This window comes from Strix uralensis, chromosome 2 (assembly GCF_047716275.1).
Source record: "Strix uralensis isolate ZFMK-TIS-50842 chromosome 2, bStrUra1, whole genome shotgun sequence".
Classification (NCBI taxonomy): domain Eukaryota; kingdom Metazoa; phylum Chordata; class Aves; order Strigiformes; family Strigidae; genus Strix; species Strix uralensis.
The window spans coordinates 91,507,779-91,533,775 of NC_133973.1; the positions used below are offsets into that span (position 1 = coordinate 91,507,779).

Here is a 25,997-nt window from a genome sequence, read left to right on the forward strand (position 1 = left end):
AGCACTGGTGAGGAAGTACGTACGTTCCTCAACACCTAAAAACAGGGAAAAAAGAAAGAGCACTTCTAAAACAACAAAAAAAAACCCCAACATGAGCAACAGGGAAGTGAGGGAAAAGACAAAAGTAGAGATGCAAAAAGGATCATGAAAGGGGTGACCTTAAGTAAGGAAAAAACCCACAAAGCCATCTGAGAAGGGACAGACAGTGTGTGAACTACAAAAATAATTTTAAAAATCTCTGAAGTGAAAGAGCATGAAGTAAAAGTTAACTAAGAGAGGTCTCCACATAAGAATGTGTAAATACCATCTTATTTTGACTACTTATGTGCAACGCAACATCACAATAAATTCAGCTTGTATATTTCAGTTGCAATTTAATTAAAAAAATAAATCCCTCATTACCATGATTATCTGGGTGGGGCAGGAATATTAAACATGTGTGTAAATACAATTGCTTTCTTTAGGGTGCAGTCATGATGTGTGGTAAACCTGTCTTCTCCATAGTTAACTGTTTCTCTGAAGCCCTACACATGCACCAAAACACAGCAAGATCCCATAGGCATACAAGTTATGGCACATCTTCCAATTCACTTGGCATCTAGGAGAAAAGCAATTTAATTAACATGGTGTTTTTCTGGTTTTCCTGGCTGTGTCAGCCAATAGATGAAGACAGTCTGTTGTCTCTTACTCTTATACAAATACCCACCGTTTTAGTTAAAGTCCTTACTTCTACTGGCTTTCAAGGTCTGTTGTGTTTTTTTGTTGGGGTTTTTACTTGAGCTTTTTTTTTTCCCCAAGAGTACAAAGGGGAAGGATGGGAACATAATTTCATAATGGCACCCGATACTCCCAGAACCATGAAGCATATTTGCATTAAAGTATTACAGCATCATCCAGACTGTGACTTGGTGCCAGAAGTTGTTTTCAATTTCCAGGCTCCCAAAAAAAGAAAGAAAAACCCACTCAGTACCTACAGTGCCTAGCAACAAAAACTTTTGACATTTTAGGAAGAGAGACTAATGCATTTTTTTGGCTACAGAATTCTGAAAATCATCTGACTAGATCATATTTAACAGGCATGTTTCTTAGTACTGCATTTATGAAGACATTTGGAGTCATCTTGAAAGCTTACACTGTGTCTCCTTCAGGTCTGCATTCACCACAAACCCTCCTTATCAGCACCCACATTCCCTTAAGGGCCTATTTCCATTACAAAAAGAGGTGGGTTTTTGTTTTTTTTTTTTTTTTTTTTTTTTGAAGTAGAATGTTTTTCATAGATGCAGCATGATACTGACCACTAAAGCTGGCTCAAATCAGTTTAACACAGAATTTACAGCTGCATTTGGCAGCAGCATCACTGAACAACTACACATTGTTTATGTTCAGAGGTGGGGTACGGGAAGAAACCTACAGCAGGAGCTTGTTGAACAAGTCAGATAACTTGCTCTTCCTCCAAGGTACGTTTCGGTTATTAGTGCTGGCTGTGGGTGCCGGGTGGGGGCAGAAGGGGCAAGGAGGGAGAGCAGCGAACAGGGCTGAACCAACCTTGTGGTCTGACCACAGGCCTGGAAGCCAGGAACTCCCAATTACCACCTTGGCCTTGCACATCGGGATGCTCAGTGCCTGTCACCCACTCATTCCATCTGTACACTGCTCTCCGTATTTCTCTGAAGGCTGCTAACGGGTTCGACCTTGAACTGAAAGGAAGAGGAGGAGCGGACAGACTAGCTAAACAACTTTTTTTCTCCCTTTTGGGCCCAAAACTAAAAATAATAATTAAAACAATCATACTGCAGGCATAATTTGACTTAGAGTGACCTCAAGGCTTTTGTTCGGTAAATTATCCCACCTATAATAGCGTACATGGAGCACTGTATTGGCCAAAGATCAGAAACGGTGCTAATTGCTTTGCCACTCCCCTCTGTGTGCCCTTTGTTGTTTTTCCACATTGTGTAAAATAATAAATTACTGTGATATTTGACACAAGGATTCCCTGCCCCAGCTCTATGCATGATTACAGACACCAGCTTTTCAATGATTCACTTCCAGCCTTCCTCTCAAAAAAAAAGGGGCTCCTGCTGCCAGAACACAGGAATGAAACTTTCTCCATAAGCTCTCCCGTTACCTTGATGCTTCCAGTATCAGTAATTGTAAATCATAGCCAGGAAGAGGAATGTTCTTCTTCACTGTTGCAATTCACAGGTCTCACCAGAGTTCAGCCATTACAGAAAACACGTTCTGAAGCAGCCTTAGACAAGAAGCATTTTGGTTTTGGACAAAAAGGCCCATTCATCCCCCAAACCCCAACTCCATCTGCAATGACAGCAGCCAGTCACAGACCTCTGTAAGATCAAGGTGTGTGTTGAAGGATCTGCCCCAGAGTTCGCTCCTCAGCTCCTGGCACTGCCCACCACCGTGTGTAATGGCCAGTAGAAGACCTCTTACCTCATTGCCTGCAACCTCTTGCAGCACTGAGCTCCACAGTTTCTTTCCAACAGGAGTAATGGGATTAAGGAAAAGACACAACAGAAATTAATGCGGGTTTTTTTAAGAAGGACTTCCGAGTTGACTGCTTTCAAGGTGGTTGACACAGGAAGTAACCAGCTGTCCCCAGTGATTTGAAATCCCTCCCAGGCCCATGTCTCTTACTGTGCTACAGCATAACCTTCACTATGACATTACAGACATATATTACAGCAACAACGTGTACCAAATGAGCATTTTATTGATAAGAGAGAGTGAATAACAGGCTGTAAACTGCAGGTGTATTTCTGGGATGTCACTGCTACCAAATAAGGCCAACTGGAAAGGAGAAGGGCAAAAGTACAGCACATGGGCACCTCGGGCAGACATGCCTCGTTAATTGATAAGAGTTCTGCATTTCACAGCTTCATTCCATTTTGGATGAGACAAAAGGAATTTAATTTGCCCACTCGTAGGCATTCGTACAATAAAGAATGTATAGGCTCAGAAAGCCAGTACGGAATAACTGTACTGGGCTATTTCTGTGTTTAGACAAGCCTTAACTTTCACATCAGTTACTTGCATTCCAGTCAAAGTCAATGAAAAAAAAAAAAAAAAAGTGATTTGCTTTTCACCCTGAAATGGTTTATACAAAACAGACTTTACAAGCGAAGTGTGTAAAATACTTCAGTGCCAAGTCACACCACTACACAGAACTGGAATGACAGTAATCCACTTAAAGGTGAAACTCCCCTGAAGCCTAATGAGTAATAAAAGAAGTAAAGACCTCTTGTTCTGGAAACACTGAAAGTTTTGGCAGAGCTTGCCCCCCCCCCCCCCCTTTTTTTTTTTTTCATTTGTATAAACAAGTTTTTCCATTTTGCTTACACAGGTTAACAATATAATATAGATGGAAATTCAGCCCCTCTGTAACACAGGGCTTGAAATACAGCAAGTTGCCTCAGATCCTCAATTCATGTAGTCTGTGATTTTTAGACTATGATTTAGTACTTTTCTTAGAAGAGAATTTGGAAGTTTCCCCTAAGTTTGCTTCCTTCAGCAGCCAGACATCTTCTATTTCTCGAGGGGAGTAGCATCCTACTACCCTATTTAACCCTTGCTGCCCTACATGGGCTCATCCCACAGTAGGGGAGCTCCCCCTGCACACCCAGATCAATGAATGGATTCAGAGACAATCTGCCTCAGTGCCAGGCTTCCTCATGTCTCATCCTCATGCCTAGCAGAAAGCAAGCTCAGTCACTGCAGCTGCAGCATCTCAGCACCCTGCATTCGGCAACACTTAGTCTTGGCATCGTATTTAACAGATCTTTTACATACATCACTGCAGGGTGGTGATTCAGCACGGGCACATGGGCATGGAGGTGTTCAGGCAGGCGTTAAAAGATGTGGTATGAGGATTTTGTACCAAACAGAAGAGTGAGTAGTGTAGCTGTACAGCTCCAGCACTGATACCACAGAAAAAGTTGTCACCGCTGCAATTAACATCTACTTTCTTTAGAAATTGCCATGAATTTTAATCACCACTCATCAGTAAGTATTTGACAAGCCAGAGAAAAGCACCGTAGCGTCCAGCTTATGAAGATTTAACACAGATAAACACCGACTGTGACAAGAAATCTCAAAACCACGCTTCCTTGGCAAAGGCAGGAGAAATCAGATTATAAATGTCGCAAGTATGATTTAAGGTGTGTACCTTTTCTATGTGGTTGACATTTTTTTTCCAGTTTGGAAGGAATGTTTCTTTACAAACACAGAAACAGTCATCAGTTATTTAAGGAAATAAAAATACCATACAAATGACAGAGTATACCACAGACTACAGCTGATTGAGCTGATAAATGGAAGTTTTTTGCAGTTCATTTGGCAACCATATTTATGTATTTTGTTAAAGTGCTGTCAAGTTGAGACAAAAAAGGTCATACTTTTTCAGAGCTTTGGTTTAGAACAGGAGGAGGGATGAAAAATTTGCACATTAGAAAACTCTTGCTGCCAGTCATATTACTTTACAAGAATTTTTCAATTAATTAATTAGCATTTTGACATCTCTGCCCAGTAACACGCTGGAAGCATCAGTTTGGAAGACATGATCTCATTTAAAGCATCCCCAAAAATACTACTTTTGATTCACGGAGATCAACCAAGAGGCACAGCACTTACTGTCCCCTGACTAGAGACAAGGGCGAGTAGTTGAACCACCATTTCTTGGGGTCTGCACCCATATAATTTCTCCCCACTTATGCCTGCTAGATACATTTCACTTCATCATCACCCACCCAAAACCTGTCAAGTTCAATCCAGCATCTGGGTTTCATTCTGCCTGATCGAAGTCGTGAGCACCTACTAAAAATGTCACAAAGAGTTTGCATCAACCTCCCCTTTCCCCACACCCTACATTTCAAAGTGGTTAGGCAGCAACAGAAACAATTAAAGGAAATTCAGAGCTAAGGCTGAAATGTACCATATGTTTTTAAGCAGAAGGGCACAAAACATCAGTAAACTACTGCTGAGATTACGTACTCCCACTATCAGGCATTGAAAGACTACAGAACAATGTCATCTCTAACTATTAATAACCATACTTCCTTTCTAGGACACAACCCTCTTTTCTTAATTGTCTAACAGAGGTATTTCCATACAAGCCACATTCCTCTTTCCCATAAGACAGCAGAAAGAGTACCAGAAGTGATTTCTAATTCTACATACATTCCTATCAGGTCTTGCATCACTCCTGACATTTGCTGATTTGTAGTTTAGGTTCTCAGAACTCGGGTCAGACATAGTTTGGTTTGGGGGGCAGTTTGCAGTATAGTCTAGAAAAGAACAGGACTGAGAGTCAAAATTTCACCCCTATCCTACTCTGACTTACTGACTGACCTCAGGAAAGTCACTAAAACTCCCTCTGCCCAAGCTCTGCTATCTTCAGATGCAGAACTGAAACCATGGTAAAGGGTTTTTTGCAAAGTACTCCGAGATCTAACATTTTAAAAACTTTTTATATAAGACGTAAGACTTTTCTTAAATTCTTAAGCATAATGAATAGGTTTCTAAAACGCTTCATAAATTTACAAAGACAAAAAGTCGTAACTTTCTATTTTTTTAATTTTTTTTTTTTTTTAAAAATCAGGATTTTCATCCCCTAGTTTGTGTGCCCATCACTTTCCTAAATCTGAAGAAACATCTGCTTAGGAGTTTGAAGTAATGGCAACCAAAACTTCTGGATTTTACAGTGGAAACATACATACTAATTTCTGGTTGCATTTTTTGTAGCACTGACAAAATCTCACTAAATTCATTAAGAAATTTAACATATTTTTGATGTCTACATTTGAAATACCATGCTGTGTCACTTCCCAGGTGAAAAGATATTTTCTCAGACTAATATAAATTCTTTTATGTCCAGAAAACTTGTTTGAGCACTTCAGCTGGACCACTGATCAAAGAGAAGTTTCCCCTCCCATGTAATTGTACTTGTCAGAACAAAACTAGATACTGAAGGTGTATCCTAGCCACCTGTTTGGTAACAGTCAGGTAGAAGTCTTCATCCGGTTTAAGCACTTTAAAAATCTGAAGATATTATTGCACTTACTTATAGCAATGAAGTAAACATACCACTATACATTCAAATGCTTTTCAGTATTTAATGAAAATATATCATTTGCCAGAGCAGATAGATTTCAACCTAAGTATAACAGGCTGAAGTATCTGGAGGGAAAAAAAAAAAAAAGACAGACAAAAATACAGAGAACATGGTGCCTCAAATTGCTTGTTTGGTTTTTAAGTATAGTAAAATATGATCACTTAAAATTATGCTGTCCTTCCTGGGAATTACTATTTCTTTATTGAAAAAAATCATAGAATAGTTTGGGTTGGAAGGGACCTTTAAAGGTCATCTAGTCCAACCCCTCCCTGCAATGAATACAGACATCAACTAGATCAGGTTTCTCAGAGACCCGTCCAAACTGACCTTAAATGTTTCCAGGGATGGAGCATCTACCACCTCTCTGGGTAACGTCTTCCAGTGTTTCACCACTCTCATCATAAAAAATTTCTTCCTTATATCTATCCTAAATCTACCCTCTTTTACTTTAAAACCATTACCCCTTGTCCTATCGCAACAGGCCCTACTAAAAATTTTGTCCACATCTTTCTTATAAGCCTCCTTTAAGTACTAAAAGGCTGCAATAAGGTCTTCTCAGAGCCTTCTCTTCTCCAGGCTGAACAACTCCAGCTTTCTCAGCCCTTCTTCACAAGAGAGGCTGTTCCAACCCTCTGATGATTTTTGTGACCCTCCTCTGGACCCGCTCCAACAGGTCCGTGTCTTTCCTTTCCTGAGGGCTTGTTCCAGAGCTGGACACAGTACTACAAGTGGGATCTCATCAGAGAAGAGTACAGGGGTAGAATCACCTCCCTCGACCTGCTGGCCATGCTTCTTTTGATGCAGCCCAGGATACAATTGGTTTTCTGGGCTGTGAGCACACATGGCTGGCTCATGACCATCTTTTCATCCACCAGTACCCCCAAGTCCTTCTCTGCAGGGCTGCTCTCAATCCCTTCATCATCCCCCAGCCTGTATTGATACCTGGGGCCAGAGCAACTCCAGGTGCAGGACCTTGCACTTGGCCTTGTTAAATCTGATGAGGTTTACATGGACCCACTTTACAAACTTGTCCAGGTCTCTCAGGCATGTCAACCACACCACTCAGCTTGGTGTTATCTGCAAACTTGCTGAGGGTGCACTTGATCCCACCGTCTGTGTCACTGATGAACATATTAAACAGTGCTGGTCCCAGCACAGACCCCTGAGGGACACCACTTGTCAATGATCTCCATCTGGACATTGAGACGTTGACCACTCCTCTCTGGATACAACCTCCGAAACAATTCCTCATCCACCGAACAGTCCATCCATCAAATCCAGATCTCTCTAATTTAGAGAGAAGGATGTTGTGAGAGACTGTGTTAAAGGTCTTACAGAAGTCCAGATAGATGACATCTATAGCTCTTCCCTTGTCCACTGATGTAGTCACTCCATCATAGAAGGCCACTAGGTGGGTCAGGCAAGACTTGCCCTTAGTGAAGCCATGCTGGCTGTCTTGAGTCACCTCCCTGTCCTCCATGTGCCTTAGTATAGCTTCTAGGAGGATCTGTTTCATGATATTCCCAGGCACAGAGGTGAGGCTGACAGGTCAGTAGTTTCCAGGGTCCTCCTTTCTACCCTTTTTAAAAATAGGTGCAATATTTCCCATTCCCCACAAGTATCTTGCTTCCCACAAGAAAAAGGAAAATTACACCTTTGGGAAGTTTTGTTACCTGCAGCATAAAAAGGATTATTGAATGAAAAGAGGTGACAACTACTACTATAAAGAGGAACCTGACCTCATTTCTGCCATCTGAAGTGCTCCTGAGCCTTCATTAAATGTATAGGCTGCCTTATAAAGGAGAGCACATGTTGTTTGCAGGCCATGAGTTCAGTCAGACCATATCCACTTTCACTTTCTCCCCCTTCCTCTTCAGTTTTAGATATATTGAAGTTATAAGTCACAAGAAACACAGATTGCTATTATAAAACAAAAATCTCTGCTCAAGTAAGGATTATACCAAGTAACTAGAAGTCTCTTAAAATACTTGTCTTTCTGTATTCCCCAACATCTTGCTGAGCATAGTCATCCGGAAAACAAGCGATGATGCCTCTTTAGCTTTGTTTACACATTAAAATTAATCAACTTCTCAGGAAATGACACATACCATCTTGTGCCTTTCCTTATGAAAAGCAATACCAGACTAATCAGCTTCCAGGTGAATGGGACTTACACAATTCCACTCTTCGCAGCAGAGCTGTGCATGCACTCACCCCATACTTCTGAATTTACAGTCCACAGATAAATCAAAATCCCAAGACCCAGGTCAGCCATGAGAGAAGTTGATGGAGGCAGGACTTGAGGCAGAGCTCACAGCTGCCACATTAGCTGTGATGCATTCTGGTCCTCATCTAAAAGGTGACTAAACCTTCAGAAGAAAAAGCAATGCTCCACATCACTCAGTATTACTCCCTCATCACTGAAAAAAAAGTTAGATAAGCAAATAGAGCACGTCAAACGGTTATCAGCTCATTAGTAAACTCTTGACCAAAATTTATGAGGTTATTTCCTATGAGTGTTTTTGGACACTGTTAGTTGCTGCACAACCAGCAAGCCTTTATTTTTTGGTGTTTGGTAGCAAAGCAAAGAAAACAACAGTAGCTTTTATATAACTTATTTCATGTTTTTGTGTATTTGCCGTTCCTCATTTGCCATGAAGAATAGAAAGGAGGAGAAATTATTTTATACTCATTTTCTCATACCAGACAAGCTACTATTAATATTACGAATGTAGACCATACTAGGCAAATTCACAGAGCAGGAGTTTAATATTTAAAAATTCAAATTATTTTTAAAAAGAATAAAAAATGCAAGAAGCAAGAAAGCATGGACCAATAAAACACGAGAAAGTGAACAGCAGGAGAAAACAGTCAGAATTTTCAGTATGAAGGAATGAACTTTGGAAGTAGAGTTGATTTGAAAAAAAACAGATTCTTTTTTAAATTAAAAGAAAACCTCTCACATTAATATTACCATCAGATTTTTAAATTTAATTGGAAAACATAAGTAATTTGATTTTAAGTAATCTGGAGAAGGAACTTTGTAGCCAAGGCCTAAATAAAACATACAACTGAAATAATCTTCACTTTGCAAGTGTGGATTTTACCAGAAAAATTGTTTTAAAAGGGTCCTATAATAAAGTCAAAATGTCATCTGCATGCCATTCCCCTGCAACACACAAAAAAAAGCCCTGTCAAGAAAACTTTCCCACAGTAAAGGAAATTTTGGCCAGCTCTACTTGATGACAAGAGATAAGGAAATACCAGGGCGGTTCCACAGTTTGCAAAGTGTTAGGTACAAAGGATCAGAAAAAAAATTTTTAATGGCAGCATTTTTATCTTCTCCACCCCTGTCTATCTCCCCTTTCATTTTGGTATAGCTCTCTTTTGTATTTCTCCCTTCTTACCTTTATTATTCCCTACTTTCCTGGTGTAAGAGGTACATGCCGATGATCTCTGTAACAAAGTGACTCTCCCCCACTATTTGAGGTGGTTGTCTTGGTGCAAGTAGAATTAATATCTTCTTATACATTAAAGAAGTAAATTATAGAAGGTAGTGGTGTTACATTAGATTGCATTAAAGAGAGGGAATGATGTTTGAGTAGCACTTGTCAGAAGGGCATGTTGGGCCTTGGTGAACCACGAAGATAAGCGTTTGAAAAATCCTGCCTGGAAAACTATCTAGACACTCTTCGCCATAAAGGAAACCTAACTCCCCACTAGAACAAAAAAAATCCCACTCTATAGTATTTCACATGCACATATTCAAACCTGGGACTGCCTAGAGATGTGCCTTTATTCTCTTGTGTGAAAGGGAAACAAAAGTTCACCAAAAAACCCCTCCGCCAAAACTGAATGAAGATGACATTTGGTGATAATATTCATCCAGCACTCACATTGAGAGAGTCGGAGTTAGCAACATCTCTACTTGTTGAAATGAAGGACCAACTTCAGAAAGAAAGTTCTAATGGAATTTCATTTACAATTCTAAAACCCAATAGTTTTCTTCTCTGTCCTGTGGTTTGACTGAAGCCCTCACACCTCTGATGTGATGAAACACTTCCCAACCACAGAGCAAAGCGTTGCACTTCCATCTTACTCACAGGAGCTGCAAGGAACGATAGATGGTCTTGAACAACTAAATCAGTACATCGCAATGCAAGGCAAGGTTCCCATTAGCTACCACTTTCCAATGGAGATATCAACTCTAACTCTGAATTTACTTCACCACCTGGTCGCAGATGAAAACTTACTTCAACTAAAATTTTGCCTTGTTACAGAGCATACAGTTATTTATCCTGAGCAATGAGCAATGTATTATTCTGACAGATATGTTGAGCTTGCATATACTACACAAAACTCATTCATCTTCCTGCTGTCCCATGATGCCTTATGACTTCCAACCCAGTTCATGATTGCCTCTGTATTCAGCCAACTGAGTCGGAAACGTGAGGTTTCTGGGGAACAACAGTGCTGCAGCCAGAGATGCGCCTTAAAATGCTCTGTAGAGCCTTGTTGGAAAATATGTTGTGAGACCACAAAGTCCTCCCCCTTGTGTGATTATATCCAAACCATCTCACATACTGGGATTCAAGCTCAAATGCCTGTCTTTATTAAGAACCAGGTTTTCTCTCGGTTTGCTTTTGCTAAGCATTCATTTTATTTCCATCACCCCCACACCCCAAGAACTCTAAGCAAAATCATTTTGCGGGATCTGAACTCAGCAAGATTTATCAATTTGAGTCATTTTCTTTAAATCCTATCTCTGTTTCACAAGTGTATTCTTAAGGCAGACTGCATTTTCACTACTGTGCGTAATGAAACCCCAGCTTCCACAATCCTCTGACCTTTCAGTTACCCTTACCATGTCTCCCAGAAATGCCAGAGGGCTTCAGGAACGGCTACTCTGTGCTGGTTTGCTTGCCTGCTCTGCTCTACTAGGGAAAATATATGCATTGCTCTTTACACAAACTGTATTTCAGGCAGTTTGAAAGATAAGCAGAAAATAAATTTTCATTTTCCAGAAACTGTTTTAGTGCAAAGGTTTTAAACAAATGTTTTTTTTTTTTAAAAAAAAACAGCCAAAACGAAATCAAACAAACCAAAGAGTCAACTAACTCCCTACGGGAAACCTACAGGGACATCACTGTCTCTGAAACCTGCCGTGCACTGTTGAAGATCAACTTGCAGCAACTGGCACATTTTGCAACTACTGCTGGAGTTGGCCCTTTGCACCCTGCAGACAGCATGCCTCATTGCTTAGGAAACCACCTCAAGAGCTGCATGGATGCTTCTTTGGTCACCCATCTTTGACCACCACTTCCCTGCAACTGCTCTGGTACTTGCTTTAATCTCAGTGAAGCAGTCCATTTTTCCCAAGCTGGAACATAAATGAGTAAATAAACATGGCTAAGACAATGGCTAGATCCCACCCAAACCATGAAATGTACGTGCCTCCAAAGAGAAATAGAGCAGCGAGGCTCCAGCAGTAAGCTGCTAGATGGAGATCAAGTTATGGTTGGGTCCAACTCTCCTTCCCAAAGAGTTTTAATAAACCCTTCCATGCAAGCTGCAGTCCAGCCTTCCTGCACCATGACAAACTGGGGATAAGTTTAATCAGTTTTTTAAGTTTGCCTGGTACCAATTCATCATTTTTTGTTTACTGAATGCCAAGTTTCATTTCAGTATTTAATCACCAAAACACATGTATTTATTTATCCATTCCACCACGATTATACCTGAACCACTGCAATCCACACCCAAAATCGCTAGACAGCAGTATAGTCAAAGGTCAAAGCTAAGGCTTATTTTCAGTTGTCTAAAATATGCTTGGAATTAAGGTGATCCTGCTAATATAAATACCCTATTAGATTTTACGATCATTAAGGTGTCATAAAAGTAAATATGACATAACAAATTAATAATACTTAATTTTTAAAAAAGTACTTCATCCTAACTCAATACAAAAAAGTATAGCACACAATACTCCATATAAAACAGAACATTTCATTATTCATACAGGCTTTCACTTTGTATTTTACTCAAGAAATTTTTTTTTAAAATAACCATGAAGTCAAAGAAACTATATAATGAAACCCTTCTGGAGATTCAGCCAAAGATGCCTGTTGAGCAGTATATTTCTGTACTGCTGAAAAAAAAAAAAAAACAACCAACCCCTGACAAGTATTTTAAGTAAATACAAAGCTTAAAAACCACACTTATATGGAAGTCAAATATATTAACTCCCTATAGAACAAAACCAAGCCTGAAGAAATTCCTGGAGGGGAAGGAAAAAAAAAAAGAAACCCCACACAAAAAAAGAGGAAAAAAGAAACAAGATGCCTTTTAAAGCATTTGTTTTCTTCTGATAACCAGACTACCACAAAAGTGTTAAGAATATGGGTTTGTTGTTTCCTTTTAATCAGAAAAGCCAGGAGAGAAATGGATGCTAGTTTCCCAATGCTGAATGCATAAAATGTTTTAGAAATGGACTTGAGGACATGAGTCCAGAGGACCATGGAGAGGAGCTATAGAAAGAACATGACCAAAAGATCTTCAGATTACAGGATTTGCAAGACTGAAATTCAAGTTGCTGCATCTGTTTATCCTTTAGAAAAAAAATGCCATCTCTTGAAGTTAAAATCTCCATATAGTTAAAAAAAAAAAAAAAAAACCAACCCAGAAATAATTCCCCCTACCAACAGCAATTTCTAAATCTCATAAAGGCCTGGTGGGGAGCATTTAATGAGAGACTGAAAGACATTGAAAACAGCAGAAGTGAGACCCATAGAAGTATATATATGGAGCCACACAAAACACTATCTAGAAGCAGATTTGTGGGAGAAGCAACTTGCAAAAAATGAAAATATTTCCAGAACATGGCAAGCAAGCCTATCACCCAATTTCTTAGTGAGCTCTTTCCATCTCTAAATCCTGTGGTTCATCAGCCACAGTACCCTCAGCCTGTCAGGTACCAATGCTTGCTCTTCTATAAATACACAAACCTATCATTTTTAGTTTGAGTTTTACAAGCCAGGATGACAGCTGGGCTCTTCAAAGCTAGTCTAACTGAGCACATTCCTCTCAGGTCTGGGAAAACACATCTCCCCTCCCACCATTGCCATCTTCTGAAACCCTCCCATTACAGCCCTCAGCCATGATCTTCTGAATGTGAATAAACTGAAGCATTTATGTAAAACCTTTTCCATCAGTTAACACAAAACATCAGGTCTCTCAATGACTATCTTCAAGTGGTATTTTAACAGTACCACTGGATGATTTTGGTTTATGAGAATCATTCACCCTTCTTCCCCTTTCCTTTATTTTTGAAGACTTGTAGGAACTAGAAACAACTTGAAGAACCAATAATACACTACAAGTAAAACATAAACTACATGCCTAATGAATACTCCAAATTTTTGCATCTGGAAAAAAGAAAAAAATGCATGTAAAAATGAGAGTTCTTACAGTTATGATTCAAGACAACACTTAAGTCACCACAAAAATGAAATCTATCCTATGGTTTTCTGGTTTGGATCAAATGGCTACTTCAGAGGCCATTTAGGCAATCAAACTGCTGATAGAATAACTGTGCTGTCCTCCCCAGAATGATTTTGGTTTAATTTGAATTCTTTTTTGCATGCCTCATGGGAAAAGAATGTGCAGCACTTGTTATTCACCAGATTAATATCCTGGGCTCTTCTGGGACAAAGGCAACTAATAGTTTTTACATTCATTTGATGTGGAAATGATCTTTCTCAGCTTGTGCAATAATATATGGCACGTTAACCCAATCTTATGACCTCTGGCCAAGTTAACTACACTTTTTCTCTAAAGAGATATACAGTTGACCAGCAAAAGCAGATGTTTTGTTGGCTCATCCCATTAAAACATATAAATACAAATGTCTAGAGATGTTTTGCATTCTACTCCCATTAAGAATTCAGGTAACTTTCCCTAATGTTGAGATTGTATGTTTACCATAAAGCGGGATCTTCTACTTGTTACAGGAATCATGCATATGTCCCTGTCTTGGTCTTAAAAGACCTTGAGCCTTATAAGATGAGGCTAATAGTTCTGGTGACAGAACTAAGTGGCCTAGGTACCCTAGTGACACGAACAGCCAACAAGGCTTTTGTAGGAAAAAACTATGAAGAAAAAAAATATTTGAGTTTGTTTACCTACAGTTTCTGAGGTTAAATAGCTACAAAATTTATCCTACAGTCTCTGACCAGCAAGTTTGCCAAACAGCATACAGGAAATCTTTTAAATTTCCTGTGAAAATGATTACATGTATCCCCCCGCCTTCCACCTCCCGTCCCCCTACCCCACCAACGTGATTTACAGACAAAACATTGGCAAATCCCTCAACTGAAGCCTGAAGAGAGATCTTCGCATCATCAGAGTTATTTTAATGCAACCTAAGCTTTGCTGTGGGTGGGGAGAAGCAGATTCTAAAAATACTCCAGTTATACAGAACATTTCCCAGTCTACACATTCCCTAATAAAGGGTCATCTGAAGTGGCTTGTGAATATAAAATAGGATGGTGGCCTTTAAATAAAGAGAAGTTACACTATATAGGCTTGTGCCCAGGAGCCATCAGTGGTTGATACATCTGGGGATGATGAAGCTTCACGCAGTGACAAGCTGATTAAAGTTACAGATTCAAATCACAGAACAGGTAACCTTTTCAGTCTAAGAACACACATAAATGGTACAGTTTTAAACAAAAATGGGAATGGACCTAAAATTTTGAAAATTTAGTTGGTTTTTTAGCAAGACCATGTAAAAACAATAGGCAAGAGTGCGTTTATTAAAAACAAACAGAACTTGGCGTCATACCCCAGATATTAGATTTGGTGTCATTACTTACCAAGCCAGCTATTGGAGTTGGCAGACGATTGATCTTCTTAACGATGCCAGGTTTGATCTTGTTAATCAAACTAAAAAGAAGTCATATGATTTTCTGTTACATAATCAACTTTATTTAAGCATGAGTATCAATGCTTATGAAGAAACACTCTGCATATAGTCCTAACTTATATGACTTGAACCAAGTAAATTTGAATCTATTAACACCCCCTAAATTGTTTTTTAAATCAGTTTTCCAAGAAGTGACAAGCAACAACAGACTGTAGAAGCAAAAATGGGACAAGTCACACCACACTAAAAAAAAAAAAAAAAAAAAAAAAGAGAGAGAAAAAAGAGAGCGATTTCTGGGAATGGCAAGGCGAGAAAGACGAAAAGAAAATGCCTGGGTAGGCATAGGCAGAAATGGATCTGTGTTTCTACTACGTGGATGCTGATGTTAATTAGACTCAAATTTCCCATTTAAAGATTTTCTTCACATAAAATTTCTGATGTCAAAAATATATCAGAATATTAATTTTCAGAGTTCAGTGTAAAAGCACTGATACCCCTTTAAGTATAAGAAAATCAACTCGCGTTTTCGTAACGCTATCAAGCCCAGTATGATATGTGCAACAATCATTTTTGGCATATATTTCACACATGCAAGTCATTTTCAGTCTCAGCCAGAAGAGATTGTGCCTCATATCACTCTCGCTTTATATAAAATTCATAACTAAACTGAGAAGATAGGACAGACTAACACATCACTGTTGAATACACAAGCCCCAATGCATACCTTGTTCTGCAGTGAGGATAAGGCACAGAATTCCTTGTACCTTTATACCCAGGTTTTCAGTCACAGAGGTAGGGAAATACTGTGGTTCGCCAAATTACACACTAGACCACAAGATCAATAGAGAACAGGGACCTCAGGACACCCTGCAGACTTCATCTGCTTATATACCTTTGAAGATTTTGGACTTCCTCCCTCTTCTTGTTGCTGCTTGTCTGTCCAGACCCTTTACCCCACAAAGCATCAGCAAGGTTTTGTGATCTACCCACGCTAATGCAGAGTCAGGACCTGAAGTTTAAAACTCGAGCAGCAAATGTATTTCAAAAACAAACACAAAGAACGGAATTTACCTATACACATTGGAATGGAAGATAGATTTCTAAGTGCCTGCAGAAGAAAAAATAATGGCTGCAGGTCCCGAGATTTTTCAACCGCATTAAGGTATTTAGTAAACAAAATACATTTGATGACTTTTCCACAAAAAAAAAAAAAATATCTTTTGAGGTGGAATTAAAAAAAATATTTGGGTTGTGTCTTCCCCCTCCCCCCCCCTTTTTTTTTTTTCATCTTGCAAATGCATAATTTTTATTTGCTTTATTGTACTTAAGAACATTAAGTAGCATGTGATCAGGAAAACTTTAGTGACTTTCTTCCTCTAACATATATACAGGAGATCTGGTTAAATGTAAAAGGTTTTATTTTGTCAGCTGCTGATCAGCACTCTGTCGGAGTCACCATTAGCCGGGGTCCTTATTTCTCCGTGCGGGAACAGAAACGACGCAACACCAATGTGATGATCAGGTCGTCCATCTTTTTTATTATATATATATATATATATTATATTCCTTTTCTGGTTACATTTATACTCTACTAAGTTCCGTACACGCACTCATCTATCTTCTAATAGGCTACAGGTCATCTACACGCGCTGTTCACGCGCCTCTACAAGCATTTGCATTGGTTAATTGCAATTAGCACGTACAGCCCAAAACTTGCCAAAACTCCCTTATCTCATACACTGTTTTGCTCAGACTTGTGTGCTTTTGCTGACCACAGGTGTTTCTCACTTATCTGCTATCTTGTGTGTTTTTGCCAGCCTTATTTTGCTGGCCTTGTCTTCGTCCTTGCATTCTTCTGTCTGCACTAACTTTCTCCCAGTGTGGCCCAGACTCCTACAGCACTCAACATGCTTACTTGGTCATTAAGAAGACCAAATGAATTGGACTGCTACAGAAACATGTGGTGCAAGTATAGGTCTTACTTGCTACAGTGTAAGTCAAATATACCATCTCCAGAGACAATATATCTATGGACACTAAATTAGCTATGTCACATGTGAACCAAGGAAATGGACAATGCCATGTCTAGTTTGTCTCAATTGTTTAAGATCTTGCACTTTATTACTTCAATGAAAACTGGACATCTGAAAACCTTTCCCATCTTGCTCTTTGTTGTTTCCACAGAATTTCTATGAAAATCACTTCTCTCTGTACTTCAAGTATGTCAAATTTAAAATTACGACACAGGAGGACAGCTGTATGATTTAGTGCAACATAAAGAGGCATCTTTTGCTTTAAAGAAAGTTGTATGTCTCCTAAGGCAAGATGCTCAGCTGAAGAAATTACAGGATGTTTTTCTTCCATATGGCTATTAATTACAGATAAATTTAACTGATTTGCATTTGGCAGATGGAGGCTCGTATTCTTTTGCCAAATAAGCATCAACAATGAAGATATCAGAGGATTAGAATATATCAGTTCACTGCCAATTATTAAAGACACTATTTAAAAGTTACAGCTGAATGCAATACACACATCCCACTAAATACATACCTGAAAAAATACCTTCTTATTAAAAGTATAAACTATTTTTACTACCACATTCAGTCTAGTTAACATTTGTTTACATAAATAGTGAAAATACAGTGTCCATCTCTACAACATCATTCCAAATGAACCAACTCCCCCATATCACAGAGATAACTGCAGAAGCAACTAGCAAGATAGAATGGATGGGCAAAGGGCCCAAAGAGAAAAATAAAGGCAAGGACAGAAAACACAATAATATTCACAGAAGGGAAAATGCAGAAATGTTGCCTTTGGTTATTTCTGATATATAGTAAAAAAAAAAATAATAGAACTAAACTTTTATAAATATTTTCTAAAAGTCAGCTTGGCTGAACTGATTTAAGAGTGGCTCTGAGATTTGAGATTTTTTTTCAAATGTCCCAGGTAGCCCCCCAATGAGATTTCTCTCTTACTGGTGTTTTAATGACATTTACACCTGCCGTTCCTTAAAATTCTAAGGGATTAGCACCACTTCCAGTCCTGGAAATCTGTTCCAGCAAGTACAAAGCCAATTACAGATATGTGGAAGAGACCTGACAAGTGGATATTTTACACCTCTGACTCAGTCTAGCAACAAAACCAGACAAGTCCCATTATTGTCAAGCCTATAATATATAAGCATAAGGAAGCTTTTTGGAGAAAGCACTCCAGAAAAAGCTGAGGTCAGAGTTTGTTGTTGAAAGCAATAACTAAGTCAGTCCACGTAGTACAGAAACCTGGACTGCATGCGCACACACATGACGACATGTTTCTCTGTTATGCTGAGACCAAATCCATTTACTTTTATCATCCTAAAGTATTTGCTGTTTTGAAAAAAAAGAACATTGTTATAAAGCATGCCAAATCACATCCAATAGATTCTAGAGATACTTGCATGTAAGCATAAGAGCAGTATTAGTAAGTAATAGACACATGAAATCAAATGTCTCTCTGCTATCTTTAATTTACAATTTTGTAAAATTCACTTCTGAAATGTAGTACTTTTAAAAACCTCTCTGAGTGTTAAGTTCTCTGGTAGGAATAGGTAGCTTTCAGGATTTAGAGAATAACTGTCAGAATTTACAATGATTTCTTATTGGTGGGTGGGGATGGGAGAAAAAAACCCAAACCCCAACAACAACAGGGGATATAACTGCTAACAAGGAGTGCCTTGATCCCAGCCATGGCCACGCTACCTTGCACAAGCTGAAGAGAAAGCCTGGTGATACCATGAGCATAGCAACCAATAAAACGAATCAATTGGCCAGAGGATCAGCATGACCCTCTTGCTAATAAACAAGGAAGTGTGTAGGACAACATATGAAACACAGGTATATTGAGAGATGATGTTTGAAAGCTGTTCTACCTTCCCACAGCAAACAACAAGTATTTAAAAAAAAAAAATTACTTATTACATAATATTTTTGGTATTCAAAAAAAAAATTTCATCAGCCAGCAAGGAAAGAGGACAACTGATGTTAACCTGAAGGATTTTTATAATCGGTCAGTCAATACTCACTCGCACAACAGGACTCCATTTTCCAGAGCGGCTCGAAAGTCTTTGGTTCCAAAGCTTTTCCCAGTAACTGTCTATAAAAATAAGAATTGGGAGTTAATTGGACACACACAGATATACTCTTGCTAGTCTTGATTTTAAGTACTACAAAAACAAATATTTTCAACACTTAGTACATAATATCTATTATTTTCTTATATTAATTTCAAAAGAAATAAGTATTTAAAAATCAATTCTTTATACCTCAAAAGAAGTCAGATCCAACATCTTCTAGTAGTTTCTTCTAGTGTAAATCAAATCTTCAGTTAAATTCTGTGTGAATACTTACTATTTTCTAAAGCAATATCAGCCACACTAAAAAGCATAAAATGAATTTCAAACGGAAGTGCAAAAAAGTCTTTTATTTCCTACTTCATATAGCAGCATGTATACTCATGATATTTGGCACAAAGTATTTTAATAGTTTTGTTGTGGTTTTTTTTCCCCTGCCACTTGCACTTTAAGGCACTGTGACTAAAGAATCACTCCAGCAAATCTGCATTACCACATGCACATCAATTCCCATTACTTGGCAAGCATTAGGACTACACTAATAGGACTACTTTTTATATTCAAGAGTGAAAAGCAGTGAACAAGAACGGTGTCTTATAAAGGACTTAAGATACCCAATGCCAAAAGCACTGCCTACAGGTTTTCAGTAAAATTGTTTCCCCCCCCGCCCCCCACCACCCCAAAAAAAAATTGTTCCTGGTATTAACTCCCTCCATCTCAAACAAGACCATAAATGCAGCACCCTGCTCAAGTCTAAACTCACTTGGATTTTTCCTACTAGATCCCCCCTCTGCCCATATCCCTTGAAAGGGCCAAATTTGGCAGATTTCTTCTAAACATCCAGATTAGTAACCCACACACAAGTCAGAAAAAGACCCAATACTCCTAAAACAGTCCATAAGAGGCTTTTGTCCCAGTTGGGTATAGAAACCAAACACAAGGAAGGGTATTCGTTTGAGCTTATAGGTCACCAGGTTCAGTCACCAGCTAATTACGAACCTCCCTTTGGGGATCCTGACCATCCCTGATACTGTACAGGACTGCAGGCACACAATTAAACATGCCGTGGAACCTGCATGCATCCAGACCAAAGCTACTGATTACCACAGTAATTAAGGAAATTAGTAGTGAAACAAATGAGCTGTGCTTGATAAAAGAGCAAAGGAGAGGATGTAGCTCTTTAAGGATCTGTCACATTATCACCCTACTATTTTTTTTCTAAATTGCAAAAGGAAGTATACTAAAACCAGAAATCCTACAATTTAAGTAATTACTTTTAACATAGGCTATTCTTTAATTCAAAAGCTGTAATTTCAATCTCCCTACTGAGGGCAAAATTAGATGTTACAAAAATCTTCTTTTGGGTTTAAGTTTTTTTTCTAAGATTTAACAAATAATGAGAGAGAAAGAATGATGGCACATCAACTCAAGGTAAGAAAAATTTCAAAACTCAGGGAAAGGAAAAAATCCCAAACTTTTAACAACAAAGGAGGATAGTGATTCCCCTGGGAGAACTGCATTTTATACAATATTCCTCTAACAACAGTCTGTTCTTGTAGAAGAGTAGATGTTGCATCTTAGCAATATAATTTTCAAAAATCACTTAAAAACACAGCATCTGAAAATTACCCTTATCTCACATAAAATATGGCTGTTTGCTTCCAAATTTTTATACTCAGTGATAATAATTTTGAGGAAACTAGCCAATGTAACATAACAGCACTGAAAGTTTAAATATAAATATTTGTGTTCCCTAGGTAATAGGGAATATGGGTTATAAATTAAGCTCTTCATTCTGCAAGCTAGAAACTTGAAGTTTGACTGTCATACAGCAGAACTGTACTTTAAGAGGGGCTGTAGGACATGAGTGTAGCTTTATCGTTATGTTTCAAACTCCAAACAATTCTTAGAGTCCAAAAGTTATTTTCATTCTAGAGCTGTCACTGACATCTACAGGACTACACAGTCCAAATGTTTGGTTTTATATAGACAATTTACTGCTAAGTCATGCATGCAATAGATGGTGAGATGTTTCCTTCACCTAGAGTTGGGCTCATCCCAAACCTGCAATATCTCATATATCCGCAAACAACCTTCACGCTGAAATTCCTTAAAAAAATCATAATCCTAGAACTGCAGCATGTAGCTAAGGAGATCACTCTTGAAAAAAATTCTCAAGAAGTCAAGGAGCATGTGCTACTGAAGACATGTTAAACTTCAGCATAGCCCCTCCAGAACACAGGAGGTCATGCTGCAGTTCATTATCATGCTTTCATGGCACATCTTGTGGCCTTTTCCACAAAAAAAAACCCCACCTCCTCAGTCTCCAAAATGGTGTGTGGAACATTTTTGACTACCACAAAGTCTTTGGGCACATGACCTCAGGTAACTAGAAGCCATCCTTGAACACCAAGAGAGTCCAACTTGAGTACAAGGTTGTAAATGCTACTATTAGACTTGCAAACCCCTTAAATTTACATTAGAGGATATTACACTGGAAGTATTTTGACTAAGTTATTTGTGCAGCCACTGTGGCAATCAACACTGATTTGATATACAGGATGGAGCTGTCAGACCGATCTTGTGACCCACAGATTTTGACAACTACGTGGTTTGTTGACATTAAAATAAAAGCATTGGTACTGCCTAGTTAGGTTTCATTAATATTGACTTTTAAAGGGTAACTAATAATTAAGTAATTAAAAGGTATTTCCAAGGAACAATTTAACACTGGTGGCTTGAAACGAAAACATTTTCCAAGTTGCACAACACCTTGAATTTGTTGATGTCACAAAACTAAGTACTCCATTTTAAACCCTGCTTTCATACAGAGAAGACTTTTCTCAGCACAGACTTTCATCTGGCTTACACCCACTGCAAGGCATCAAGCTCAGCTGTAACTATTATAGACTACATAGGAATTTGGTATCATTAAAAAAAATGGAAAGCCACGGCCTGGCTTAGAGTTCCCTGACTTTTAAGAACTTAATAAGACAAAGTGAATCCCACCCTCAGATATTACATCTTCAAACAATGTCTACGATTTGTGAGTCACTGTTTATTCATTAAAACTGGTTATACTGGGTGTGGTACTCTTATGTAACAGGCATAATTGATTTTGGACAATTTTTCAAACACTTAGGCCACGTGAACCACCAAATAATAAAGGAAATATCTTGCAAACACGATTTTTATCCATGTTTGAACAACATCTCTTTTCAAATTATGTCTCCTTTCTCTCCTTCATTCAGCTGAATGTATTCTGCTTCTTTCTCTGCTTTTTTGATAGAAAGACAGCAATGACATAATTAAAGGCTATACCATAAAATCGCATATAATTGCTGCTATAAAACAGTTTGATTTTATTTTTCTAAGACAGCGTCCCTTAATACTTCAGTAACTTGCAATTGCCAGGTCCAAGCAATTTACTTCAAACAGTATGCAAATCAAGTCTTTACTTAAATTTAGACATTTTAAAAATGCTTACACACACACACAGAGGGCCAGTTTAATTTCAGGTTTGCTGTGATTCCTGTTGGAGGAGGCAAATCAAGAAAAAATAACCAAAGATCAACCATTCTGAAGATGGCATGACATCAAAATCATGATGGACTGAACAAAAAAGCACATGGCACAGAAGAATATGCTAATTATATGCCTCAGTACCAAAATTAACATTGAGTACATTTCTTTGGCTTGTCCTACTAGAAGCCAAATATAGCTGATTGTAATAGGCCTTTCTTTGCCTTAAAAGCTATTCAAAGTTGAGATTTTTCAGCGTTAATAAAAAATACTAATGGAGTTCATGTCAAGTCACTTTCACGGTTTACACTGGTTTGAATGGCTTTAGCAGAAAGGCAGCTCTACTGCAGGACAGTAGACCATTTTCAAAAGGGTTGGTTTACCATACATACCACCACATGCTACTCAAAGTGCAAGGGACTAGCAGGTTTCTCAGTTTGACTTTGTTGTGGTGGAAACACCAAAGCTAGACTCTCCCCATGCAATGCAAGACTCACACCACATACACAGGCACACGGGCTAACCAATTCTCCATCACAAAAGCGCTGGCTGCTCAGAAGCAAGGAGACAGCACTGCATTATGCCCAGCCTGTGACCTGAACGATGCATTCCTGCAGAGGAGCCAGGTACTCGCCGCCATCCAGACGGCTCTGCAGTTCACACTGGCCAGCTCTACTCTCTTCGTCTCATTCAGAGCTCCTCTGCCACTGCCCCATGTAGACTACACCATCTCAAACCACACAAGGACCCCATGCACCAATTTGAGAGAAATGCTAACTGCACCAGCATGAAGCACACAGCTCCCTGATGCAGGGTCACAGGTTAGGGATGGAAGATTCACAGGTTAGAGATGGAAGATTCAAGAAAGATACTGAACCATACATGATAACAACAGCCTTAATGCAGACTCATGCAAGGATCTCACCGGGCAAGCAATTAATCAGATGGCAACCTCAAGGACTCTGCACTAATTTATGAACTTCAGGTTCCCAGTTCAGCCTGCAGCAAGAAAAGCCAAGTTTATCACGCTGCAGAGATGACTGCTCATGTGCTGTAAGAAACCAGGACAACGTTATGAATATGGTGCTGCCATATGATCCCCACTACAGAATTTCGGCTATGCCTGCCAGTTTCTGTCACAGTGCCTGCCTCAGCGGATCACCTCACATACACATCAATGTCTGAATTACTACCTTGCTAATAGCCTTTCTTCCCTCTACCCCAGTTACTAAAATCTGGATCAGACTACATGGCAAATGGCCCCATCCTTACATAATTTTAGTATTACATATCTCCTTTTACAGCACTTGTTTGACTCTAACCGCCCTCATCCAATATATCACTCCACAATGGTACTGTTACTGTACGATGCACATGGAGATCTACAGGCTACACGCACAGCCAACAAGCAAGTGTTCAAGACACTCCCAATGTTCTGGCATCTCTATGATTTGGAAGAGCCTGGAAATAGATTCATGACACATTTTTATACATTGAGTCCACTGCACTTCATATACAGTTGTCAATAACAGGCTCTACCTCAGCTTGACAGATTTTATCTTTTAGGGTCTGTCACAAAGGAAGAGTTACACCAAAAAAAAGTAATATAAAAGCAGTAGGGATTTTTTACCTCTCCTGCATTCCTGTAGGAACTGCTGGTTCTTCTGGACTGTGACAATGAATAGCTGCTTTGCAGGACACTTCAAATGCACTACCCAAAGTCCTGCCTCCCCCTTTCATGGCTATTCATAGTCCTGTTCAAATGCCACACAGGATACGAGCTTGTCCTTGAATAGCATACATGGTAGCTGTCAAAAATGCTGCCATTATGCTTTGAAGGAGCTTGTAGTGTTTGGCCTTTGCAGACTTCCCGTCCAGTCTGCTCCTCCCCACCGGTTCTTCCTCTCTGAATTTCTATTTAAAAAACCCAAACCAAAAACCCTAACATTGCCACGATTTGCTCCAGTAGTCAACTGATTTATCCAAATTCCTCCCACAGGGCAGATAGTAGGAACCATATTCAGAGGGTTGCTGCACACAATCTTGGACACACAAGTGGCAAAATCATCCATTTGGGTAGAAAGCCTTTGGTGTTGCAGCAAACAGCCTGACCATAATGATTACCAGATTTCTCAAGGTCAAGAGGTAGAAAAGAGTAGCTCATTTCTGAGGCAAGCAGGATCTGTCTCCCTGAATTTTGGGCCCTGGGAAGATGTACAGAAAGAGTGGGCATTCATATCTACCATCCATGGGAGAACACTGCTGGCATTTTACCTCTGGTAGCAGGAGGGACGCCAGGTCCAAAGCAGCCAAGGTCATAGAGGGAACCGTGCTGCTATCTTACCTTCTGATCACAATTTAATTAATGGTCCAACAAACTCCTGAGAGGGCAACAAGTGCTCAAGAAGCTGGTACCCACAGAGGCTTTCCCAGTCAGCTGTCCAGCAGCGAACTTAGGACACAGCCCAGCCTAATAACTTCGCAGGAGGCCTGGATTTCTACAAAAGGAAGCTCCTCATTTCAAGTCCTCATACCTCACAGCTAAAATCCATGACAGGCATGACTCCACTGAGGAAAAGAGACAGAATGACTGGAAATAAAAAGAAAAATATCTACCAGGGAATCTGCTGTATAACCTAACTGCACAGCAAAAGTAAGAAGGCTGAAGGAGATGAGTATTTTTGCCATTGATGACTTATGCTGGACCATGTGAATGTTCCCCTTTATATCCATAATATAAAATCCATAAACTAATGTTTTTCAGTTGGAATTATTCCCACTCTATTGCTCAATGCAAAGCCATACTCTCCTGTTTAACCCCATACCCCAAATCCCTGAGCATCTTTTAATTTCAGAGGATGTGGAAATTTTTCAATCTTCAGCTAAAACGGCCTTTGATAACAAATCAGAAGAGAAATTTATAAAAGGAAATGGTTGATTATTGAAAAAAAATCTTACTGTTATTTTCCATCATCAACATAATGATGGGGTCTTACTGTGGTATGCCTTCTGGACAGACATGACAAGACTCCTGAAATAACATATAACTACATTTTTACAAAAGACGAAGAAAAACAATGAATAAGGGGCAAGCAAGAAGGGATGTAATTACTCGTGTGGTAGGCGAGAGAAGCATAGATCTCTGCTTATTGGTTGCTTACACTCTGGGGTTTTTTTAGCTGTTCTGTAAAATCCAATGTAGAAACACAATCTGAAAGATGGAAGTCAAGTTTTTCTTCCAATATTTAAGGGAATCCCTGACTTAGGGGAACAATACTGCAGAAAGAGGAAGGATAAACATTTGGGAACAACCAATT

At 39.1% G+C, this 25,997-nt stretch overlaps 1 protein-coding gene across 8 annotated transcripts in view; it reads right to left on the bottom strand.

Annotated features, from left to right (window-relative positions):
• Positions 1-25,997, bottom strand: part of LMO7 (LIM domain 7) — a 132,865-nt gene that overhangs the window by 77,461 nt on the left and 29,407 nt on the right. For all 8 annotated transcript variants that reach the window (XM_074859495.1, XM_074859491.1, XM_074859494.1 and 5 more), the window contains exons 2-3: positions 19,111-19,181; positions 14,995-15,064 (exon numbers count right to left, since the gene is read on the bottom strand). In XM_074859495.1, the coding sequence (XP_074715596.1) occupies positions 14,995-15,064; positions 19,111-19,181 (141 nt within the window). The remainder of the gene's footprint in view (positions 1-14,994; positions 15,065-19,110; positions 19,182-25,997) is intronic.